At 42.7% G+C, this 22,995-nt stretch overlaps 1 protein-coding gene across 1 annotated transcript in view; it reads left to right on the top strand.

Moving 5' to 3' along the window:
* LOC140846712 (uncharacterized) overlaps positions 1-20,739 on the top strand; it is a 272,464-nt gene extending 251,725 nt beyond the window's left edge. Inside the window, exons 3-4 of the mRNA XM_073224285.1 lie at positions 11,425-11,482; positions 20,594-20,739. Coding sequence (XP_073080386.1) covers positions 11,425-11,482; positions 20,594-20,739 — 204 coding nt within the window. The remainder of the gene's footprint in view (positions 1-11,424; positions 11,483-20,593) is intronic.
* The last annotated feature ends 2,256 nt before the right edge of the window (positions 20,740-22,995 follow it).

Here is a 22,995-nt window from a genome sequence, read left to right on the forward strand (position 1 = left end):
AATGATCTCACAGTGTTTATCTTTCAGTTCTGGAGCCCAGAAATCTGATGCAGGTTTTAATGGCTGAAATCAAGATATCAGAAGTGCTGCTGGTCCCTGTGAGGAGGCTCCAGGAAAGGCTGGGTGTCTGCGCCTCTTCCAGCCTCTCGAGGCTGCCCACGGCCCTGGGTCCACCCGCGCAGCCAGGGGTGGTGGGCGGAGTCTCCACTGAATCACTCCACCTTGCCTCGCACTCACTTCTTCTGCCTCCCTCCTCCCTGCTAGAGACCCCCGCTCACCCTGTGCTCCTCAGGAAAGTTCAGGGAAGTCCTTCCGTTTTAAGGTCAGTGTGTTAGCAAAGTTAACTGCATCCACATGCTTGATTCTCTTTGCCACGTAATACAGTACATTATCAGGCTCCTAAGATCAGGAAATGCACATCTTTGGTGGGGGAGGCACTCTTCTGACTCCCACAAATAGATGTTATATTAACTCCCATTTTGCAAATTAAGAAATAAGGGGACAGAAAGCTTAAACCTTTGCACAAGGTCAGATGACTAATAATTGGCAGAGTTAAGGATTTCATTCATTGACTCAGACTCCAAACTCAGCAGATTATTTTAGGAGACAGAACCACTGTTCCCAAAGGGTCTTGTAAAGAGTCTTTTATTTTCAGTGTTTTAGTGCGGCAAATTCGCATCATGATGTAAATATGAAGTCAGATGGTCTGAAGGTATACTGAAAAATTTTATTTTTTGCTGGATGTATAAATATATATTAATTTGACTACAGGCTGCTTTGAGTAGTGGAATGAAGAGTGATCACCCTTCATCATCAGGTTCTCAGTCCAAAGTTATCTCAGGAGACCCCCCTGGGCGCCACCCTCACCCTCGTATGGCTCCCGGATCATGTCGCCTGCTGTTCATCTCAGGGTGTGGCATAATCACGCTGCTGTGTTGGTTCAGCTGCTATGCACTGCCCTCCTCTCCAGACGGAGGAACCTAAGTGCCCTGAAAACAGGGACCACGTCCCTCTTGGTCATTTCTTTATCACCACAGCTAAGGAAGAACCTGGCATTTAGCAGAAAAATGGTAAACAGCTGTTTGAATGATTAAGTGTGCAGAAGGTGGACCACCAGGGTGGGGTAGGAGAGGGTCTTTGACCAAATCTGCTCTCTCATCATGGATTCTGCAGAATGGCAGCATCTACTGCCAAAGGATTTGTTCCACCGTCTCCTTATGGTGTGAGGTTCAATTTACTTCGTATCTTCCTTTTCTTCTATTAAAATTAACACAGTGATGAGCACCCTTTTATGACTTTTTTCTTTGTCTTGATCTTATCCTTGTCCTAAATTCCTAGAATTAAAATTACTGAGTTAAAGGGTCAGTTCATTTTTAAAGTTCTTGATAAATGTTGCCTGTTTTCCAGAAAGGTTGTACCAAATTATATTCTTACCAGCAGGTGTGCAAGGATCTGTGATCATATCCTTGGAAATAACAAACATTGACTTCTAACATAACTGCTAATATGAGAAGCCAAAAGAAGAGAATCACATTGCCGTTGGCGAATTTTTCTTTAATTACTAATGAGCCGCCCTGTTTTCGTGCTTGCTTTTTAAAGTCTATTCATGATTTCATATGCTGCAAATGACTCGTTCATGTGTCTGATTCACTTTTTTCTTGCGTTCCTTTATTTTTCTCTAATCCATCATGCTTTCAATAGACTAGTTACATTAAATCCCTGTTACATTTGCTGTATTTTCCCCCCTTTGCATTTACATTGTAATTTTCTGTAACCTACAGCAAATTTTGTTTTTTCAGAGACCGAGAGATATATTGATTTTGCCCCTCAGTTTATAACACTGTCTCGCCAATCTGTGATTGTTTCTCTTCCTTAATATATATTTAGTCTATGTGTTGTTAGGAAACATAATATTTTATTTAATATGTGTGTTTTTATTTATGAATGCACTACTTTGTGCATTTCCCCGCAGCCTTAATTCTGAAATCCAGCCTGTGTGCGTCCTGGCGATGCCCTTGGCCTGGGTCCGCGCCTGAGGCTTTCCTGCCTTTGGGCACCGGGCAGGTGGGTCTCGGCCTGCGGCGTCTGCAGCCGCCGCTGCCTCCCCAGGGCCGCAGGAGTCACTCCGCGGAGGTGCATCCTAGGGCCGGCCGGAGGGCCTGGGAGCCAGCACCCCCGAGCGCCCGGGTGTGGTGGGCACACCCCTTTGCCCCTCATCCTGGGCTGAGGTGGCCGGAGACGTGGCTCTGCACAGTCTGGGGCCAGCTCAGTAGCCCCCTGAAGGGGCTGGGCTGAAGGCGACGATGGCTCCTCTCCCCTCCTGTGCCACCTCCCCTGTCCCTTCTGGTCTCCCCAACCCTCCTCCCAAGTCCCGTTTCCGGAGGGAATCCTAGCGGGACAGCCACTCTTATCTATATTCCTAGTGGTTTACTGATGACTTGTTCCCAACATCTGCTACCATAAAAAACAAACTAATATGGTGATAAACATAATTTTACATCTCCTCAAGAACCCATGCAGGATTTCTCGAGGCTATACTACCCAGGAGTGGGCCATATAAATATTGAATATATTACCCAGGGCCGTGCAGGTATAAATATGCAGTTCCACTTTGTACTTCCAGATTGCTTTTGAAAATTGCTGCTCAGTCTCCCTACCAAAGTACAAGTCTTCTCTGCTTTCCCCACACATCCTCATCAGCATTTCATATGCCACTTTCCAATTTTGCCATACTGTTGGGTACCAAGCAACATTTCATTATTAGGTGTTTATAGCTCTACTTACAGTGAAGTAAAACATTTTTCTTTCCTATTCTTAGCTGAAGAGGGTCTATTCTGTGAATTTTCTGTATGTATCCTCAGCCCAGTTTTTCCATTGAGCTTCCTAATTTTCTTGCTGCTTATGAAGCTCTTATATATTGTAGATATTCGATTCTTGTTTTTTGACATTGCAAATAAATATCTTCTCATGGGTCACATCTTTGTTTACATGGTGTGTAATGTTATTCATGGAAGAGACAACTTTAATTTTGATTTGGTAAAATCTACCAGTGTTTCCCATTAGATCTTATGCTTTTGGTGTCTTATCCTCCCCTACCAAAAGGTCACAAAGATATTCTCTGACATTTTGTTTTTCTAAACTATTATTACTTTCATATTCAGAACTTTAATACATTTAAAGTTTATTTTTCTATATGTTGTGTGGTGTAGAAGTTCTATTTTATCTTTCTTCAGATAGGTCATAAGCTAATTTCCTTGATATCATCAGTCACACACTCAACTTCTCCTGATTTCTGGTACCATTCTATACTTTCCTGGTCCTCCTGTTTTCTAAGCAGGTGCATCTGTCAGTTCATGTGTTAATACACAGTTTCAATTCTCTTGCTTTATATCATTTAGAAGAACAAGCATCTTTCCCAGCCCTTAGCTCTTCATTTTCAAAATTGCAGATCTTCAAAAATCTTCATTTTTCCATATATATTTTGGATCATTTTATCGTGTTTCCACCCCCCCCCCCCCACAACACACGCAAATTTAGGACAACTGAATTGAATTGCACTGAATTTACAAATTAATTATCAGAGAATTTACTCTATGGTAATTGGGTTTACAATATATTTTCCTATCTTGAAAGCTGACTTACCTCACATATAAGCTTTTGAATATTAATGAGTCTATTTTTATACATTTCACTCAATACATTTGAAGTTTATTTTGTTAAGTTATGGGAGTAAACATTTTATTATACTTTTGCAATAACTTACTCTTGAATTGCTTCTTCACTGATCTTTGATACTAATTTACCCTATTTTAACTTACTGAAATGCAAGGATTATTCTCCTGCTATCTGTTCTATGGCAATGATTTGTTGACTGCGTCTTATAATCAGAATATGTTTAATGCATGTAACCCTGGGGAGGGCATGACCTCACAGATTGTTTTGTTTTTCAACATTTTCTGAGACTCTTCCTGTTCATTTATTTTATATGGATAGTTGAAATATTAACAAGTTTAATTTTAAATCACATTATAATTTTGCTTGTAATTCTGTTCAACCTCAAATTAACTTTTGAAATTTTCATAGCATTCTATATTTTTAGTATGTGTTTTCATTAATCAAAATCCTTTCTGTTACTCATATGTGTCCTTCTTATGTATCTTCCTTAGAGATGATCTTTCTAAAGTTCTCTTCAGTCCTTCTGATGGCAGCAGCTAATAAGAATGGAGAATTATTTAGAGAGAGCATGTCAAATTGTGTATGCTGCATAACAATGACTCTGAATGCCAGCAGCAATGACTCAGGGCTATGTCATCCCCAAGATCAATTGTGATGTATTGATAAGAAATGCCACTTTTTCCAAGATCAATTTATAAATAGTCCATGTATTAACTAAGAAAGGGTTTTGTACAAGAAAGGAACTCAATAATTGCAAAATTGAAGGACAGAATGCTATTATTATAATCTTAAGCCTCCATATTTCTAAATTTTATGGAGTATGATAATTTATTAAATGATGTAACAGGATTGGTCTATCACAATTTAAAAGTATTCATCCAGAGGTCCTGTCATATACAAACATTCAATGCAAATAGTCATCCTTCTGGTTGAACTAATTAAAGCTTTGCAAACCACACATTGTTTGCATTCATTTTTTATTTAGCAACAGCTTCAGAAATTTTGCTCACTGCAAATATTTTCTACACATGACTTCGCTAATCATTACTGAGCTGGGAAAGAAGCCAAAATTCTTGATACCCATGCTGAGTTCTGTTGAAAATCTGCATATGCAGTATGTGCCCCTTTATTTTTCCTAGTATGGGTTATTTAATGATTTTAATTGCATTGTGGAAAAGGTTTTGTATAGATTGAATCAGGAAAATAAGATTCAAGAGATCCCTGCAGACCAGCTCCCCAGACAGCTCATCAATCTTTCCCTAGGCAGCTGTCCTGCAGCGGTGATTCTCATGGGTGCAAAACCGAATTCAAAGTGTGGAGCAGTAACAAAGTCGTCATGGGGACAGTTCAAAGACTTGCACCCAGACAGCAGCACACATGCTTAGGATCGGGAGGGTGATTTTCCTTTTCATGTCGAACGACTGGAGTCCCAGAAGATTTAACATAAGGATCCTGAGTATCCACGGGCTTTGGTAGGAAAGTTCTTATGATACACCAGAAAGCATGTCGTGCAGAGAATTAACACCACAGAGCTGTGCTTTCTTCACTACCAGTAGATCTTGGTGCCTGGAGCTGACTGAAACACCTGCTAAATTTCAAATCACACCTGATTGTAAGGCTGGGTTCCAGGAGCCTTGGTGAGCTTTAGCCTCAAATCCAGATGCAGAGTCCACTTCAGGGCTTGCAAATGGACATCAAATGTCTCCCCTGTCCTATCAACCCCTACCAGTGTTTTGTTTCCCTGCACCTTCCAGGTTCTTGCATATAAAAAACGCCATCGCGTCACTTCTGCATTCAAAACCAAGAGGGCGCTGTGTGTCTCACTCGCGCTCTCTGAATTCATCTCTTCTCTCTCTCCCTTAGGTTCAGTCCTTTCCGAACACACCAGCCTATTGGACTTTCCAAGTTTATTCCTACCTCTGGTGCTTTGCGCCCTATTCCCTCTGCCTATATGTGAGTTTGCACCAAATTTTCTTATACTGTCTCTTCACTAAACACAATTCTTTTTTTAGGTTTAACATCTCCTAGCATCCTGTCTTGAAGGCTGTATATAAGAGACCTACCCTCACTTTCTTAACCTGCCCTGCTGTTTATCTTCGTCTTTGATAAAATTTTAGCAACAGGAAGCAAGGGTCGCTTTATGATGAGCCTCGTTATGTCCCCCACTCTATCACTCAGAAATATTTGTTCATGGACACCGAATTTGTATGAGAACCAAGCCCATATTGACTGTAGTTCATTTGATTCTAGGTGTGAAAGAGTTAATATCACTCCTGGACTTACTCAGTCATGGAGGCGTTTGACTTCCACTGTTAAATAGTCAACAGGTACTGAGCCCCTGTGATTGGACACCGTGCTAAACGCAGAGGATACCTGGTGGTGAGAGAATCAGCATGATCCCTAATGTCCAGAGCTCATATCCTAGAAATGCTGTTTATATTGAAATGGGGGCAAACTTTTACTCATTAAGAAAATATGTTAATCTTGGGTCCCCATAAAAAGAAATCCTTTGTTGACAGCCAGGAGAGATATTTGAAAAACCATCACCAAACTTCTACAAAAACCTCAGTTTACCTTCATAATAAAAACAGTAATTAAATACCCCATGTGTTACAAGAGTCACACCTTTGTTCCACATATCTGGTGAAATATTTGTTGGCTTCTGCTAAGCCAGCTGTGGCATATGGACATCAGTTTTGAATACTCATTAATTTGTTAGAGCTGGTGACAGCAGCTCAAAAGTGGCTTAGAATGATATGTAAACAATGCATGTATAATTGGACCCCTTGATCTCTGTCAAAGGCAACTTCACAAAGTGTTTCACTCATTTTTCACTCAAAAACTCATCTGCCACTTTTATTAGTGTCACTGTTTGGTGCCTTAAAGGTACTGAGATACAACTGAAGGACTATGGTAATTACAAGGCTGTTATTAAGGTTCTAAACCATGCATACATACATCTCCTTTACGCCTACCTGGTCTTATGGATTTCATCACATGTGGTAGTTTGCACTGTAGTCAAAAAGTCTTTGTGTTCGTGGAATTAAAATAGCTTTCCTCAGAAAAGAGAAGGAGAAACCTTACCACTGCAATGACCAGCCTTCCGCACTGCAATGGTGTCTGAGGGACAGAGGCAGAAACAGCAGCCCCACAGCTTGTACAGAGGTGGGGCTGACGCAGGACCAGTCGCATGGATAACAGCTAACGGTGGGGAAATGAGTGACTGGCAGCAGGTATTCAGCAGCATCTGTTTGGAAGAGAATAAAAGCTTCGTTAAAAATACACTTGATAAATATGGCTTTTAAAGTAAAGTTGAAGGAATTATGAGTGTGTAAATGAATAATTTTAACCAAAAAGCAACAGTGTTATTAAGGGTGTTAAAAAGGGAGGACACGAAGTGGCTCTAAATCAATGTTTCCTCCTAATTCTTAGTTTTTTAAAACATCTAAGTAAACTTACTGACTGTACGTCTAGTAAACAGACACGTGACCTGGATGAGCTGGAATCACACTCTCGGCGGCAGACGTCACCGATGTCAGAACGTTGCTTCTTTGCTATTTTATTTCCCTTAGAAATGCAATAGATGGGAAGTATCTGCATCTCTAAATATTTTGCTTTGGGGTTCCTCATTAATGTGGGATTTGGCTGAACATAATTAGTTTAACCCCTCAGAACATATTTCTGTTCACAGTAATTTAGATCAAGGCCCTTTTCTCATTGAAAGCCTACAGTCACCATATAGGGGGGGGCAGTGCTGTCCTGATCATGAGTCCTGCCCATAAAGCCCCCAAGGACTCAACAGGGAGACTTGCCTGCACTCCTTAGTAAGTAATTAACAGCACTAATTAACCCCTCCCCTCTGCCCTCAATATGCTGCCTTTATAGCTATGTTGAATAACGTGTCTTTTTATTCATGAATATTTGTGCGTGCATCTGACTTCCCAGTAAAATTCAAGACATTCCTATCTGTCACCCTCATCCTTTCATGACTCCTAATACATACGTAAGAGGTGCTCACCAGGTTTTTAAAAACTTGCTAAGTTAATGAGGAAGTAATGTCTGGCAACAGAAGGCTGAAGTATTTGCTTAGAATCTAAAGGGAGAAACTATTATAAAATATTTTGTGTTTAGAGGAGGAAATATTTTTGGAAAACCATTTACAACATAATTTTCCATTTACTTACCATACCCCAATTTCCACATATAAGTACTCCTGAGCATATCTACTGCAAAGCTGATAAGATAATAAACCCTCAATAAATGTGTGTTGGCTGTTTTGGCTATTTCTTTTCCTTTCCTGGTGTTTATAACAGTTTACATTTATAACAAGTTTATGGGAATCTTTTGGAGGCTGTAATTAGAAATTTATGGAGAAATTCATTGTTGATAATATCACTTGCACACTAGATATTAGATGAATTATTTTTAAGGAAGTTGTCCTTCCCCTATACCACCTTTTTTGTTCTTTCTGGCTTTAACATTTGGACCACCTAGAAAGACTAGTAGAATTTAGAATGCAAAGATACTGAAATATGTCTTTGGTCTGTTTGGGGACAGCAGACTGTTCATAGGGAGTTGAATTGAGAGATCTGTGATCCTAAACTCCAGGAGTGACAGTACCACCAGAAATATGGAACCCACAGTTCTTTAATTATTATGAAGGCTGCTTTAAATTTTGTGAGTTGGTGTGATTTCTTTCCATAAAGAACCTATTTTAACATTTTCCAAGATCTTTACAGTCATTTATTTGTCACACTGTTCTTTTTAGAATAAGCCAATTCTCTTCTTAGCATGAGAAAAAGCATCATTGAGATGTTTAATGAAACAGCCAACACCAACATTTTCTGACTTCTTAGTTCACAGCTGTTTCTTGGAGTCCCTTTCAGCGATTGATGTTCTAATCCAGGACACTCCTTTCTGATGTAATCACGTTGGACTGTAGGAGTTGGGGGAGTTTGACTTGATCAAAAATCACTTTCTCAGCCTGTACAGAAACCAATTTCTTTGCAGGCCATTGAGCTGTTAGGTTCAGCTCCCCAGCAGCTGTCTGGTCTGCCTTTAGACACATGATCATTCCCATTACCAGCTTTGCATCTTGCTTCCTAAGGAGGTGGCATTACCCTGAAAAATAGTATCTGCCTGTAAGAGAGATGAAAACAGAGAGAAAATAAGACAGAACCATGCAGTCTCATTTATGTGACCCAGAGTGTGAAAAGCATTGGAAGCAAAACTGAATTTGATTAAGCAGAAGATAATAAAATTGGTGAGTTTCCAGTTGAGAAAGGATTTGCTCTGCCCTTTCATTTATAACTGCAATTATGGAAGCATTATCACAAACAAAGGAAATTATCACCAGTAATCAGACCTTTGGCGAAAGTGTCAGAACTAGCTGGCCAGGCTTCAGAAAGCTCAGAGGCAATGACAGTGGGCGCTGCCCATCTGGAACAGCACACCCATGCTCATTGCTTGAAAAGGACGCACACTGACTAAGCTATTCAAGTGATTTAAAAATAAGACAAAACAAAAATTAAGCTACATCTCGTATTAGGAAGACTTCAAGGTAAAAATAAACAAAACAATTAAACAGATATTACTTTCAAAGGATCATATAGTTCCGAATGATATTCAGTGGTGTATGCTGATGCCTTTAAAGTAAAGATGGTTCTTATCTTCAGATAAGTAATGGGCTGAGACACGATGTCAGGTATGGAGGGACAAGCTGAACACCTGTGGAATCATGATTACAAAGTGCCGAATGCCGCTAATGCCTCCATCCGTCTGCTTTCTGAGTATGTACATATGTTCAGGAGCTCCCCATGGTGATTACTAATGTGCCTCTATATCTAAGACAAAGGCCATGTCAGCCTTTCCTAGTTAGGTCAGGCTAACTCTTCAGTCTGCCCACCTCACATTGGCACGCTTCAGAGAAGCTAAAGGCGAACCTACACAGAAAGACATTCTGACTGGACGCCACGAGGAGCCCCACTGTGACCGCCCTCTTCCTGCTCTGAGGTAAAGAGCCCAGCAGAGCTGTCACCCAACGGAACGTGAGAGACGTGAGATCTGCCGCGCTGGCCCCGGTCCTTGCTGAAAGAGGTGACGAAAGCGGTGTCATCGCAAAATGTTGGTTTGGGGAAAGGACTATTCTTCCTACTAGGCAACAAATGATGGTCATAGTTAATGTTAGTTGTGTTTTCCTCATGAGGTAATAAGCTAAAATGTGGCTATTCCATTGGTCTTTCTTTATCTATGTTTTAATTTATGGGTGGACAGCACTGAGTACTGGGACTTCCCCAGTTCATGTGACACAGCAGTGAGGGTCACCCCGGCAGCTGGGAATCCTGGGGGAGGTGACCAGGGAAGCCCAGGCAGCCCAGCTGGGGAACAGGAGGGGACACAAGACAACGGGAGTCGAGACAGAATTTAGGATTAATGAATAAGATGGAAAAATTTCATAATATAAGCTAAACCCACAAATACTTAGGGACCTTAGATTTCTGTCAGCCCCACCCTCTCAGTTAAGCAGAGGAGACCTTGAGGCCGTTAGACTGAGCCGGCTGGAGGGTCAGCTCCAGGCAGAGTTGGGACTGGAAGGTCCACCAGCCTCCACGAGGTGTCCACTCTCTTCCACATGCCGCTTCATTGGGCGCAGCCTGCTCATGTGTGGTGAGAAAGCTGGAGCGTAGATGCTTTGTGAGGCTAAATGCTGAAGAAAGAAAATGTGAGTGCTTCTGTTGGGGAAAATAAGGTGGACACTACAGGAAACAAAGAGAAAAGTCCGACCTTCAGTGAGAAGAGGAAACCAGAAGCCACAGTGACAGGAGGCGCTCCGAAACGGGTCGGGGCACGGCGGGTCTGGCGGAGGCCCGGCCCGAGAAGTGCGCCCGGGTTCTGGGCCGAAGCAGCAGCCCAAGATGCCCCCTCTCGCTCACCGCTCAGCGCGAATCCCCTCCCCGCTCTGCTGGCCGATATCTGAAACCGCTCAGAGTGGGTTCAGGTCAAAGAGAGAGAACTTAGTCACAGAAGCTCCCAAAGACCTGTGGACACCCTACAGAAGAGATGGTCATGAGAGAGGGAAATTTCTTAGCCGGCTGGACAGAAAGCAGAAAGCAGTGCAGGCACAAAGCCGAGGGTGGTGCAGAGTCCACAGCAGGTTCGATGACCCACGCGCAGCAGACTGGTGGCCGGTGTGGCACGGCTGCAGATGGCAGCACCTCTGGTGCCTGGCAAGGAAGCTCCGTCCCTTCCTGGGCTTCCTAAAAGGAGTCACTAAAGACCCACAAACTGCTGGGGGAGAGGAGCTGGAAATCATCGGTAACGCAGTCAGCAAGCCCAAGGGCTCATGGGACCAGCAGGGAAAGGTTATTTCTCTGGGAGAATATGGGCCTCCCGCCAGGCACAGAGCTGAGATGCCAAACAAAATGACTGGGTGTTTGTGTAAGTGTGACATGTTGGTATTCACAGGCTTCAGAGTGTTGTTTGTCTGGTTATGCCTGCACATGACGAGAAGACACAGCCATAGAAGGGGTGGAACAGCAACGAAAGAGCACCAGTCGGAGGCGCCATGGGGCTGATTCACCCCCTGCCTGATGCAAGGACTACAGCCCCACTCCAGAAACTGTTTCTGACATAAAATGGTTTGAATGACTCTTCACCTTAGATTTTCCAAGGCTGTGTCCTTATTTTTGTGATTAATCAAGGAGAAAGTTGCTGATGGTCTTTAACACTTCTTCATGTGCCTTTTCACAGGGACGGCTCGAAATTTCAGAAGGTGCGGTAGCAGCTGGAGAAGAGTCATCAGAAAGAGGTAAGATTGAGGCCGTAAAAATAAAAGAAGACAGATCGCAAAATCATGAGGCACAGCTTCCACTGCACTGTTCTTACTGGGCTTGACAAGTGCACCCCCTTCCTCTCTCTGACTTGTTTCCGCCGTGTAACTAGCCACGGACGGGTTAGTATGTGTGTCACCTGGGAACTTACGGTGTGGGTGAGACAGGGTCCTGGCCTGAGACTGGCTCACATCACGTGCTCCAGTGCAGATTGTTAGAGAAGATGGCCTCTGGACACGATGCGCTGGCTTGCTGGAGCTTAAAACACAATGCCTCCCATTTCCGCATTGGTGAGGTTTACTTCTGTGTGTATCGTTTGAGTGAAGCGCCCCTTGTAAGAAATGGTGATTGACAAAGTGGGGTTTGGTAAATCTTTGGTTCCAAATGATAACACTATGTGTTATGGGTTGAATGTGTCTCCTCAAACAACAAAACAAACAATAAAAATGAGATATATTGAAATCCTATGCCCCAGTACCCCAGAATGTGATCTTATTTGGAAATAGGATTATTGCAGATACAGTTAGGTGAATGAAGATGAGGTTGTACCGGGTCGGGTGGTCCCTGAATCCAGTATGACTGGTGTCCTTATACGAGGAGATTTTGGACACAGAGACAGAGAAGACAGTCATGTGATGACAGAGGTGGAGATGAGAGAGATGTATATGCACACCAAGGAATTCCACAGATTTCTGGAAAACACCAGAAACTAGGAAGAGGCAAAGAAGGCTTCTCCTTAAGTCATCAGAGATATCAAGGTTCTTTCATCTCCTTGCTTTTGGACTCCAGCCTCCAGAACCACAAGAGAACAAATTTCCTGTGTAAGGCAGAGTTCGTACTTTATTTCCACAGCCCTGGGAAACTAAGATGCCACAGAGCACACACAGCTGCTGTGTGCCCTGGCACTGCTGACACTTTCTTTATGGAATGTCCTATAATTTAGGAGCTAATTATCTTTTTAAACCAGTAGCCAGCAAAATACAACCTGCAGGCCAAATCTGGCACTCTGGTTGCTTTTGTAAATAAAATTTTATTGTTTTACAGCGACATCATTCATTTATGACTTGTCTATAGCTATTCTTACACTGCTGAGTAATTGCAGCAGAACTGTATGGCACACAAAGCTGAAAAAATGTGGCCTTTTATATAGGAAACTTTTGCCAACCTCTGCTCTAAGCCAGACTGCATTTTTGTTACTGGCTGAGATGCTGTTTTTCCCAGGCTTGTGTCTTGGGGGGAAGCAATGCAGAATGAAGCCAATAGACAAGAGTACAGGGCATCCAGCAAAGCTTTGCATGAAGAGTGAAGAAAGAGCTGCCACCAGTCAGGAGGGGTCCACAAGCAGAGGCTGTGTGGGCACAATGGCTGGGGTTTATAGGCACGTCAAGGAGGAAGCCCACCTGGGTGCCTGGGGCTTGTGCTAGGGCCAAACTGGAGGGTCAGAAAAACCCCTTGTCTCTCAGTCAGGACATTCCAGGGAGTGGTCCATGCATCCCGCTCGGCCAGCTGATCACAATGCCTGATGCCAGCATCCCGCTTGGCGGTTCCCTACCGGGGCGACATGTCCTGTTCTGCCTGTCCCAACGGCTCCCTCCTGCCTCCCTTTGATTTTTTCAATCATTAGACAGGATAGAAACACTAAGACACAGAAAGAAACACTGACAGAATCTCACAAAATATTGTATTTCTTAATGTCACAATGCCCCCCCAAAACATAGACTGACTTCTTCCTGAAGGTAGATGCTGTGAATCTGAGAGGCCGTGAGGTTCTGCAGGCCTGGCCCTGCTGTGGACGCACAGGGTCAGTGTCCACAGTTTAAAGCTGAGCTGGGCAGGGGCCCACGAGGCCGTGACAACTGCGCACCTGGAGGTTCTGCTTCAACGGCTTGGAATCGTCGGGTCTGAGGGTGGGTGTTGTGGTTTCATGACCAGATGTCCTCGTAGCTTCCCTGGAGTTTAATCCCCAAGACCTCGCTGGGAAAAACGCTTGCCCAGACCCCAAACAATGACAGAGCAGCTGCCATGACAGTGAAAGCAGAGAATCGAGGCCACAGAGGGGAGGACCGTGCAGGGGACAGTAGGGCTCCTGGGCACAGGCGGTGTTTGAGATGCGGTGCCCACCTCCGCAGCCCGCGCACACGCTTTTCTTTCCCCTTGTCCTACCCTCTGGAGCATCCCGTGTGCTCCTTTCAGGGCGCCTGCAGGGCCGGCGGGGGCAGGTCAGCGGCAGTAAGTCCGCCTGGGTCGGCGGAGGAGAAACCGCTCTTGGTTGAACGTTGCTGTTTATGTAATACCCTTCTCCTGGGCAATCAGATTCAGATTTTATTCAGGAAAATAATACACGTACCTAAAAGACAACGTTTCTCAGGCTTCTTTACAGCTAGTTTGGCTAATAGCCATGCTCTGGCCACGGAGATATAAGTAGAAGCTGGCAGGAAAATTTCTCAATGGAAAGTCAAGGTTCATGACAGACGCCTTTTCGGCCTTCAGCCTCCCTCCTGATTCTGCTTTAAACGCTGCACTTCTGACAGCCCCGCGCGGTGCCCTGAGGGAGGGGAGGGGAATCATTCTCAGCTTGACAAACTAGATACATTGAGGGGTGCTGAATCCCCAGGGCCCCCTGCAGCAGCCATACTGTACTTGACATTATTCGAAAGAAAAATAACTCTGAGTCTTGCTTAAGCTGCTTTCATTTGTGGGGGGATCACATGCAGCTCCCCCACCCCCACCACCACATGCCTGGTACTGGAATGAAAAGACCCAGAATCATCCACTATGACCCATGCCTACCCTGTTGAAAAGAAAATGACAAGCAAATGTACTTCAGCATGAAAAAAGTAAGAGAAAGGGATCCAGGGATACAAAAGCAATAAAATAATGAGAAAAGACCAAAATGCATGATTAAGTATGACTATTTATTGTGAAATAAATGGGAATGAAGTTGGGGTAGGGTAGGTATAGATAATAGGAGAGAGTGGAAATAGATATAATTGCTCTAGACTTTAATATGAAAAATACAACTTTAAGGTAAACCCTGGAAGAATCAAAATAAAGGTATGACTATCAAACATTTTAAAACTTTTATGATATGTGGCTGTGTAATAATTAATGCTATCTTGAATACATATATATTTGCATATATTTATTTATTTATAAGTAGTTGTGCTTTAAAAAGTAAAACATGGCCCAAATATCCTAATATATAAATCACATATGGATTTAATCTTCCCTTCCATTCAAACATTTAATACATTATAAGCACCCTCACATAGCAGAAAATAATCTAATCTTCACATATAAAAATTTAATTTTCTTTTCCAGATAAAGGGGCGTTAGCCACATGAGAGGACACACCCTTGCTTTTCAGCTCTGTGTTAACATTTCACTCACAAGGGAGCCAATCAATTACCAAACCCTTTTCTGGTTGGACCCGTCTTAAATTGATTGATAAGTCAAAGTAAGACACACGTGAGCGTCTCAAACACTGCAGAACACGCATGTGGAATATTTAAAGCTTAGGCTCCGCAGGTCATCACCGACAGCTAGCTGGTGGTGTTTCCGCTAATTGGGGGCGGTAACTGCAAAAGAGTATGTTCCCCCCACGCCGGTGACTCACCACGTGGCACAGTTCATGCAGGAAAGTCAACAAATGCCTGAGAGTGTCCTTTTCTTTCCTCAGTTTCCAAGAGAGGTATCTGGTTCTTTGGCACCCTCAGAAGGCATTTGGTTTATTTTCCTTTTGTACTAAAAGCTCACTACTTTAAGCATATTCAGTAACTTGCAGCCCATTACAAGTTCATACTCACGTGAAACCCTGAGTTGCTGTGTTTTGAGCACTGGAGCCTCCTCAGACTGACCTGGCTGGGAGTCCCTTTGGTAGCACTCTGCTGGCTTGAATAGCTATTTTACCATCGGGTATAGATCTTCCATGCTCAGGTTTTCTTTACTACCACAGGCCTGGATCAGCCAATTTTCTAAAATGCCCTGTTACTTTATAGTATTTAAAGTGAAATGGTATTTCAAGTCAGTTACTGTGGGAATATCAAATTTTTGTAATGTAACTGATTTGTTGTAGAGTTTCAACTTGTTGGTTTAAATCATGAAGTGGTTATTATTTTTTCTATTAATTGCCACTAATTGTGCTTAATTTCTTCCAAAATGTTGTTATAAAGTTTTTCAAACATATACAAAAATTGAAGAAATATTTACAGTGAACACCTGTAAACCCATCAGCTAGATTCTATCATCAATATCTTACTATTCTTGGTTCATTACATATCCATCTAGCAATTCCTCTACTGACCCCAAAATTTAGTTAATTTATTTGTAATAGCTTTACTGACATATAATTTATATCACGTAAAATTTCTGCACTGTAAATGTAGTTTGAGGTTAGCAAATGTTAGCAAGTTTGTATAATTGTGCAACCCTCATTATAGTAACCCTAAAACGTTTTCTTGTTCATACATAAATTTTAAGTGTCAGAAATAAATGTCAGAATAAACTGAGTATTAGTAAATTGAATAAACTACATCTAAAACAACAATCCTTTTCTAAGCATCATCATCTGTTTAGCTGTTTCCAGTCTGCAGTGGGCTGAGGAACTGTGTAATAAATCATATTCCAGTTATTATGTCTAATGAGAGAGATGTTCAGATTCCTGGTAACAGTATATGCAATTCAGTGCATATTGAAATCCAGTTGATAGTCATAAAGAGGAAAGTTTTCTTTTTTGTGTCTGGGTATCACCTATATTCTCAGTAAAGTTACTGGAGAAGAAATTTCTTGTAAAGTAAGACGTTACCATATTTCTTTCACCAATTTGATTCATGCTATTTCTCCAAGTGATCAAATACTGTGGGGAACATTCAATCAGTTCTCAACAAATATTTGATGATGGATTGGGAATATCCTCTCTCATAGTTGTATTTCAGGGTATTTAAATGGAAAAGAATATAAGAAATATTTTTTCATCACTTACAGACTCTCCATCAAGCCAGTAAACTAAGCATGATGATTGTCAATAAATAATCACTTGAATGATAACGTATTTACTTTACGTTAAACATGAGTATTTTATATATTACAGGATATCTTATTTGCACATTTTCTCTTAAGCATGATATAAATCTTTTGATATATTGCATCTATTGTACTCAATATCATAAATAATCTTTTGGAAAGCAATTGCTTCTGACATATGTCAAAAATAAACTGTGAAAATTAATGTAGGATAGAGAATGTCTATCTGCCATGCCCTTCAAGCTCCTTGGTGTCCACCCAGGAAACACACCTTAGGCATGTGGTCCTGCTCCTTAACTTTGAAGTGTTCATTGTTGTTTATAATGTACTAATGAGTGGACAGATGAATTTGAATAAGAAATGATAGAGGCACTGTCTGTAAAAGGCTTACTTTTTTAAAATTATGACATACAGGAAGTTATTCCCAATAACCAGGGGGAAAATGTATTTAATTTGTCCCAGATTGTAATTTTCAAATTCTTTAACATATCCACTTAAAATCTATTTAGCTTTTGTTTGTAACCAAAAAGTAAAATCACATTTGTTTTTCTTAAATATAAATTCCTCTTTGACTATAGATGACTTTTAATGAAGGTCGCTTTTAAGGCCAGCCTCTTAAGAGGTTTGTTTTCATTCTTTTTTAGTGCTATGCTGGTGAGAGGAAAACCAAACTCTAGTGTAACACGACCTAAGAATGTATTTCATTCATGTCAACAATTCATGACAATAATTGATGTCATCTCAAACTTCATGAGGAGCAGAATGAATGCGCCTCCCTCTTACTTTCTCTCAGACTCTCCTTCCCGATGCTTCAGAAACACTCTAGCCCTTGTCTTTCCAGGCAGGTCCAGGATCTAGGAGATCTGTGTCACAACACCTCTTGTGTGGGTTTTCTATATATTATTTCAGGGTAATGACTTACAGTAAAACAACTGGCTATAAAAGGGCAATTTAATACCCCCTTAAAACTGTATTTTAGCAGGGATGATGATATTCAGCAGAAAGGTTGTTAGCTGATTTCTGGTAATATATTTCTTTGTAATCTTGGTCTTCAAATTCCAATGATTTTGAACGTGAGGTAGTTTATGCCATCTGGGTTTAAAATACTAGAGTAGGATCAAGGTCATGTACCCACCAATTCTGGACACATTTTGTTTTTTTCTTAAGAGTCTATTATCTTCCAAATAGAAAAGAAAAATTACCTAATGAATGCCACAGAAGAAAACTGTGAAAAGTATTAAAATATTTTTAGCAGTTTTTTAACCAGAATGAACATTCCAGTAATAGATGTACCATGTTTCAGGTGGGTGAGTCACCTGAACAAGGACAAAGCATTGTACGGGGCTACAGGGTGTGTGACAGGCATCGGTGACAGTAAGTGACTGTAACTCATCGGATTAAGCATTTGAAATTTTATGGTTCCATTTTGGAAATACCTACTCCTCAAAGGCATTGTACGAAGTGGGAGCCCCAGAAGTAGCAGATTTAATTAACAAACTTTTAAATATGTATCTTCAGTGCCCTTGACACTTGGTGTGATCACAGGCCTAATAAATTATACAGAAATAATGCATCGCTTCTGAAAAAAATTATTTTCCACAGCTAGACATGGGACGATTTAATGAGATGACCATTCACTTTGGACCAGTAAATCACAGCTTATTAAAAGATTACCACTAAAAAACTGAAGTAGCAGCACTGGAAACTTCCTGTACTGTCATGAATTTTGACCACATATTACAGCTGTCGTCTTTCTGTCCCTGGGGAGGGATTTATCGAGAGTCTATTGTGTGGCAGGAACTGGTTCTCAGTCCTGGCGAACAAGCCCTGATCCTTGATGTGAGAAATTTCTTTGGCTTTATCATTTCAAATAGATTTCTTTTTCTATCAGATGCCTCAGGTTTGTTGCCATGTATCTGATACTTCTCCTGTGTCTATTATTCTGACTTCTATTTACTTCTCAAAAGGATTTAAATTCTTTTCTTACACTTATACCATTCAGACACAGGAACCATGCTCAGTATTTATCTTTTGGGTATTGTTTTTATTTTCTCATGTCTTCATCTCTAATATGATTATCTTATCTTTCAAAAAAGTTATCATCTGGGTAATCTTGAATAAAATACAAATTTTATTTTTTTCTCTGGGATAGTTACATTATGAAATTTAAATAATCAATTCAAATATGTTTCTTCTTTCAAGAATGATTTGAAACTATTTCTTAAAGTCTTTAATAGCCTAACTGCATGCGTTTATATTTCTCTATACAATGGCTCAAAGCATCAGTTAATAAACTGCCCTTGACCATAAAAATAAAATTAGGAAAACATTTTCAAACACTTTCCTCCAAGCCAAAGCGTCCATTGGTGTTTTTTACATTTATTTATTTTTTTTTATGGGAAATACCTCAGAAGCAGTGAGCAAAATGTTAAATAAACCAAACTAAGAAATTGCTGTCACAAATCTCTCAGTCAATGAACGGCAGGTGACCCGCAGGCTTGACGGACCCCGCGTCGGGTCGTCAGCGAGCACTGCCCCGCACTGTGGCCCGGTCCTGCTGTGGACACACTCTCACACTCTGAGGTGTGAACAGTGTAGATCAAGGCAGGCCACTGTGATGTGCAGCGTTTCGTGGTGTTGTTGTGGTCAAAGCCAGCGTGCCCCAGGACGGCGTGGCATACCTCCCCTCCGTTTTCTAGGCACACATTGATGTGCATCTGTGCAAGTGAATTAGACTCACATTTCTATGGTCTTACTTTGCGGGAAGCTGGGAGTGGCGTCAGAACGGCATGGCTGTGAGCCGGCTCTGTACCTCAGTGTTCCCATCTATAAATACCCTTCTCATATACTCCCAGATCTCACTTATTTGAGTGGCGTCCACTACCCACTACTGAATACATTCCTATCTGGAAACCGTCAGGACAGCTGAATTCCTCATCCCTCAGGGGCCTCTGGCCTCTCAGCCCCTGGGGGGTCAGGATTCCCCGGGGCCTGCCTTGTCCCTCGCCCTTCGCCCTCGCTAAAGTTTTGTTAAGAACTTGGGGTCCCTGCTAATAGCCATGAGGGACACCAGCCCCACGCTTTGCAGCCCTCAGGCAAGCTGCCAACCAGTTCGTAAAGCACGGCTGCCACCAGAGCGGTTGTTTGTGTGGTGTACACCCTTTCCGCCTCGGGCCAGCATCGACCAAGATGCAGGGTCTAAAATTCAGGGTTCCAGCCCCAGGTCGTCGCCATGTGCTACCGAGCTCTTCTCGATTGCCTCTCGAGGTTGCATTTCCCCCCCTTACCTGGACACGGGGCCTAAGCCCTACGTGCAAGGACCCGCAGGCCACCGGCTTCCTTGCTGGTCTTCAGACGAGCTGTCTTAGGACATTCATAGAATCACAAAGATCCCTTCAAAACACAGTTTTTTTTTTTAATCAAAGCTACAAAGATCCATAAACTATACAAAAGTACTTGAAGATAATGGGCGTCGTGGCATAGCTGGGGCTCCCGTGAAACGGCAGCTTCTCTGGGCTTCCCACCCAAACCCTCAGCATCCTGTGGCTTCTGAGCCTCCGCGGCCCGAGGGGGAAATGGCCCTGAAGGTCCTTCGTCTGGCTCTCCTCGCGTTGCTCTGAGCACTGAAAAACAATGGTCCCGCTTGGGTCAGGTGCTGACCCCTGGTCCCTGCGCCTGGGGATCCGCGGGAGGTTCCGGCTCAGCGTCCGGCTCTCCCTCCCCCCCCCGCCCTAGAGGGGCCTCCGCCCTTTCCCGGCCTCTGCCCTGTCGCTGCGTTGAGTTTTTAAAAAATCTAGCTCCTGATACAACCTGAATTGTCCTCTTTGCTCTCACGTGCGTTGCCCACTTTCCTCCCCGGGGGCAGAAGCTTCTCTAGGGCAGATTGTCCACCTTGCAAGTTCCCTGCCCCATTTCTAGACGTTCAGTAAGTCATCCTCGAACCAGTGAAATAAAATTGCAGTGAGGCAATGAAGCTCCCCAAAGGCATATTGGGTTGGAAATAAACATCACAGATGACAATACTTTGGGTGCAGTCTGTGCTTTTACAGCACCCCGTTCCTCCGCAGCTGTGCACGGTCCACGTTCAATCTCTGTGCTCACGCTCCGTGTTCTGCTCAGCGTCAGCGGTGCTCGCCTTGTGGCTGCGCCCCAGCCCGGCCCCGGCCTGGTTCTAGAAGCAAAGGGGAGCTCGGTCTGCTGGCTGGAGGGGTGAGTGGGTGGATGGGCGCACTTAGTATCGATGAATAAGTGCTCCAAGTTAGTTATTAATTTTTCTAAATAACTGTGTTGTGTTTGTGAAAATAGTCGTTAGCAGATCCTGAACTGAATCCAAGATACCTCCAAGGAAATGTTTATAATGTCTCAGAATATTGTGACTTAATGCACAGCATTCGATTTATGTCTGTATGTCTTCAATTTCTGTGGGAAGATGCATAACATGGATGCAGATATTAAGGATCATTAATGATTCCACAGCCTAATCAGGCACCCACCTCCTATCGCCTGACTGAGGAAGTGATCCAGGGTCCTCGGGATGCGATCCGGCCCCAGACCCCCTCCACCAGGCCGCGTTCTTGCATGCGCATCTTCTGGCACCCCACTTCTACATCCTCATCAAGTCAAAGTTTTTCTTGTTTTCCTAATTTTCTCTACACTCTTGCTGATAATTTTGTATTTGGGATCTCATTTGATCTTAGCCCTGAAGTTAAACAGTATATGTCCCTTGTTATTGTTATTATTAACATAGTATTATTATCTCCTTGGCTGGGAATAGAATATAAATAAGCCATCTTTTCCACACGAAGGCCTTAGTGCTTCTTGAACTACCAGATGGAAAATTACCCTCCCGCGCATCACCAAGGAGGGGCTAAGGACCCCGGGGACAGGGGCACTTGGCATTTCTAAGAGAGTTTTGGATGTACAGCTCCCAGATTAGGAAGTTTCCTTTTCAAATTCACCTTCAGACACCTGAGAAAGTGGGGCCTGGAAGTAAACGACATGCATCATGCCCAGCGCTTCCAGAATGTTCCGCGTGGCATGAGAGCATGGAAACCACAAAAGAAGAAACTGGCTGGGTAAGAATTGGGTTTAAATGGATAATAAGCGGCTGTTAAAAGAAATAAATTTTCATGAGTGAATTAGAAAGCTTTGGTGACTATGGAAACAAATAATTAGAATGGCAACTCTAATCAGCCGTTTCCAGCAGGTCATTAAAATAATTATATTACCATATTATGGCTGCCAGAGAACAGCCACATGCCATAGATGAAAAATGAAGTTTACTGACTTTCAAAAGAAGTCTGGATATCTTTTAGTTTTGAAAGAAGTTTTTCCTTCATTTCTTTCCTCCTTTCTCTCTTTCTTCTTTTTTTGCAATTGGGGGCAAAAAGAAGCCGTGGCGAAGCCACAGATCCAAACCAGGAAAATAAGGAAAAGGTATTTTGCTGGACATGAAATAACACCTCAGAGTAGAATGCAGTTAAGTTATGGAATCCCGGACGGCACATACAACTAATGAATAGTTCTCTATTAATTACTTTTTAATTTTGCTGTGGTAATGAGATTCCAGAAATACACCTTTGTACGTTCCCAAGGCTGCCATCTAATTTCACTGTGCTCGGGAATCTATCCTCTCTGACCGTAGTGTTTCAAGGGGCTCTAACAGGAATTTTTCTCAACAGAAAGTGTGTGGGTGATATTTCATATTTGTCTGTCTTAATAATTATTTTTGGTAAATGAAATATGAGCCTTTCATACCAACATATCAGCTCTGAATAATAAGGCTTTCCATTTTTTTTCTTTCCTCAACAGGCTGCCAACGTTCCTCCTCACTTACCAATGTCTCCAGAACTTTTTCTTTTATTCATCCATCCATCCATCCATCCATCCACCACTCACTGATTCAACAGAGACTCTCTCCTTAAACAGACTTGACACGTGTTCTTTTCAGACCTTGCCTCAGCTAAGCCCTTGCCTTGCCCGCTGTCCTAACTGCAGCCTGCCCAGCCCAGTATTTGCCAAGCCTGCTAAATCAGGTCAGCAGGAATCATCCCACCCTTGACATCAGACCAAGTTCTTCATCTCCCACCTTTGATGTGTACGTCCTGAGCTGGCCTTTAGCAAAACTCCTTACATCAGTTCAGGAGGAATCTCCCCACTCTTAGTGATCCATCCACTTACTCCCTCATCTGTAACTTGGCTATAAATCTCCGCTGTCCTGAATGTGGAGGTGAGCCAGATTCCTCTCCCCTGTTGCAATACCCTTGTCAGACAGTCTTAACCTAAAGTCTTCCTTATCATTTAAACAGTGGTCAGAATAGTTTTTCTTCGACAGTATGGCACCCATGACTTGGACAGGGTCAGATTCACCTTGGCCTCCTGGACCTCTCACCCGGGACCCCAGGGACGCCCTCTGAAGCCTCTGTCTTCACGCCCGGCTGATGGGGCTCTGCTGGTAAGTCCAGCTCCC

Source organism: Manis javanica, chromosome 16, assembly GCF_040802235.1.
Source record: "Manis javanica isolate MJ-LG chromosome 16, MJ_LKY, whole genome shotgun sequence".
NCBI lineage: Eukaryota > Metazoa > Chordata > Mammalia > Pholidota > Manidae > Manis > Manis javanica.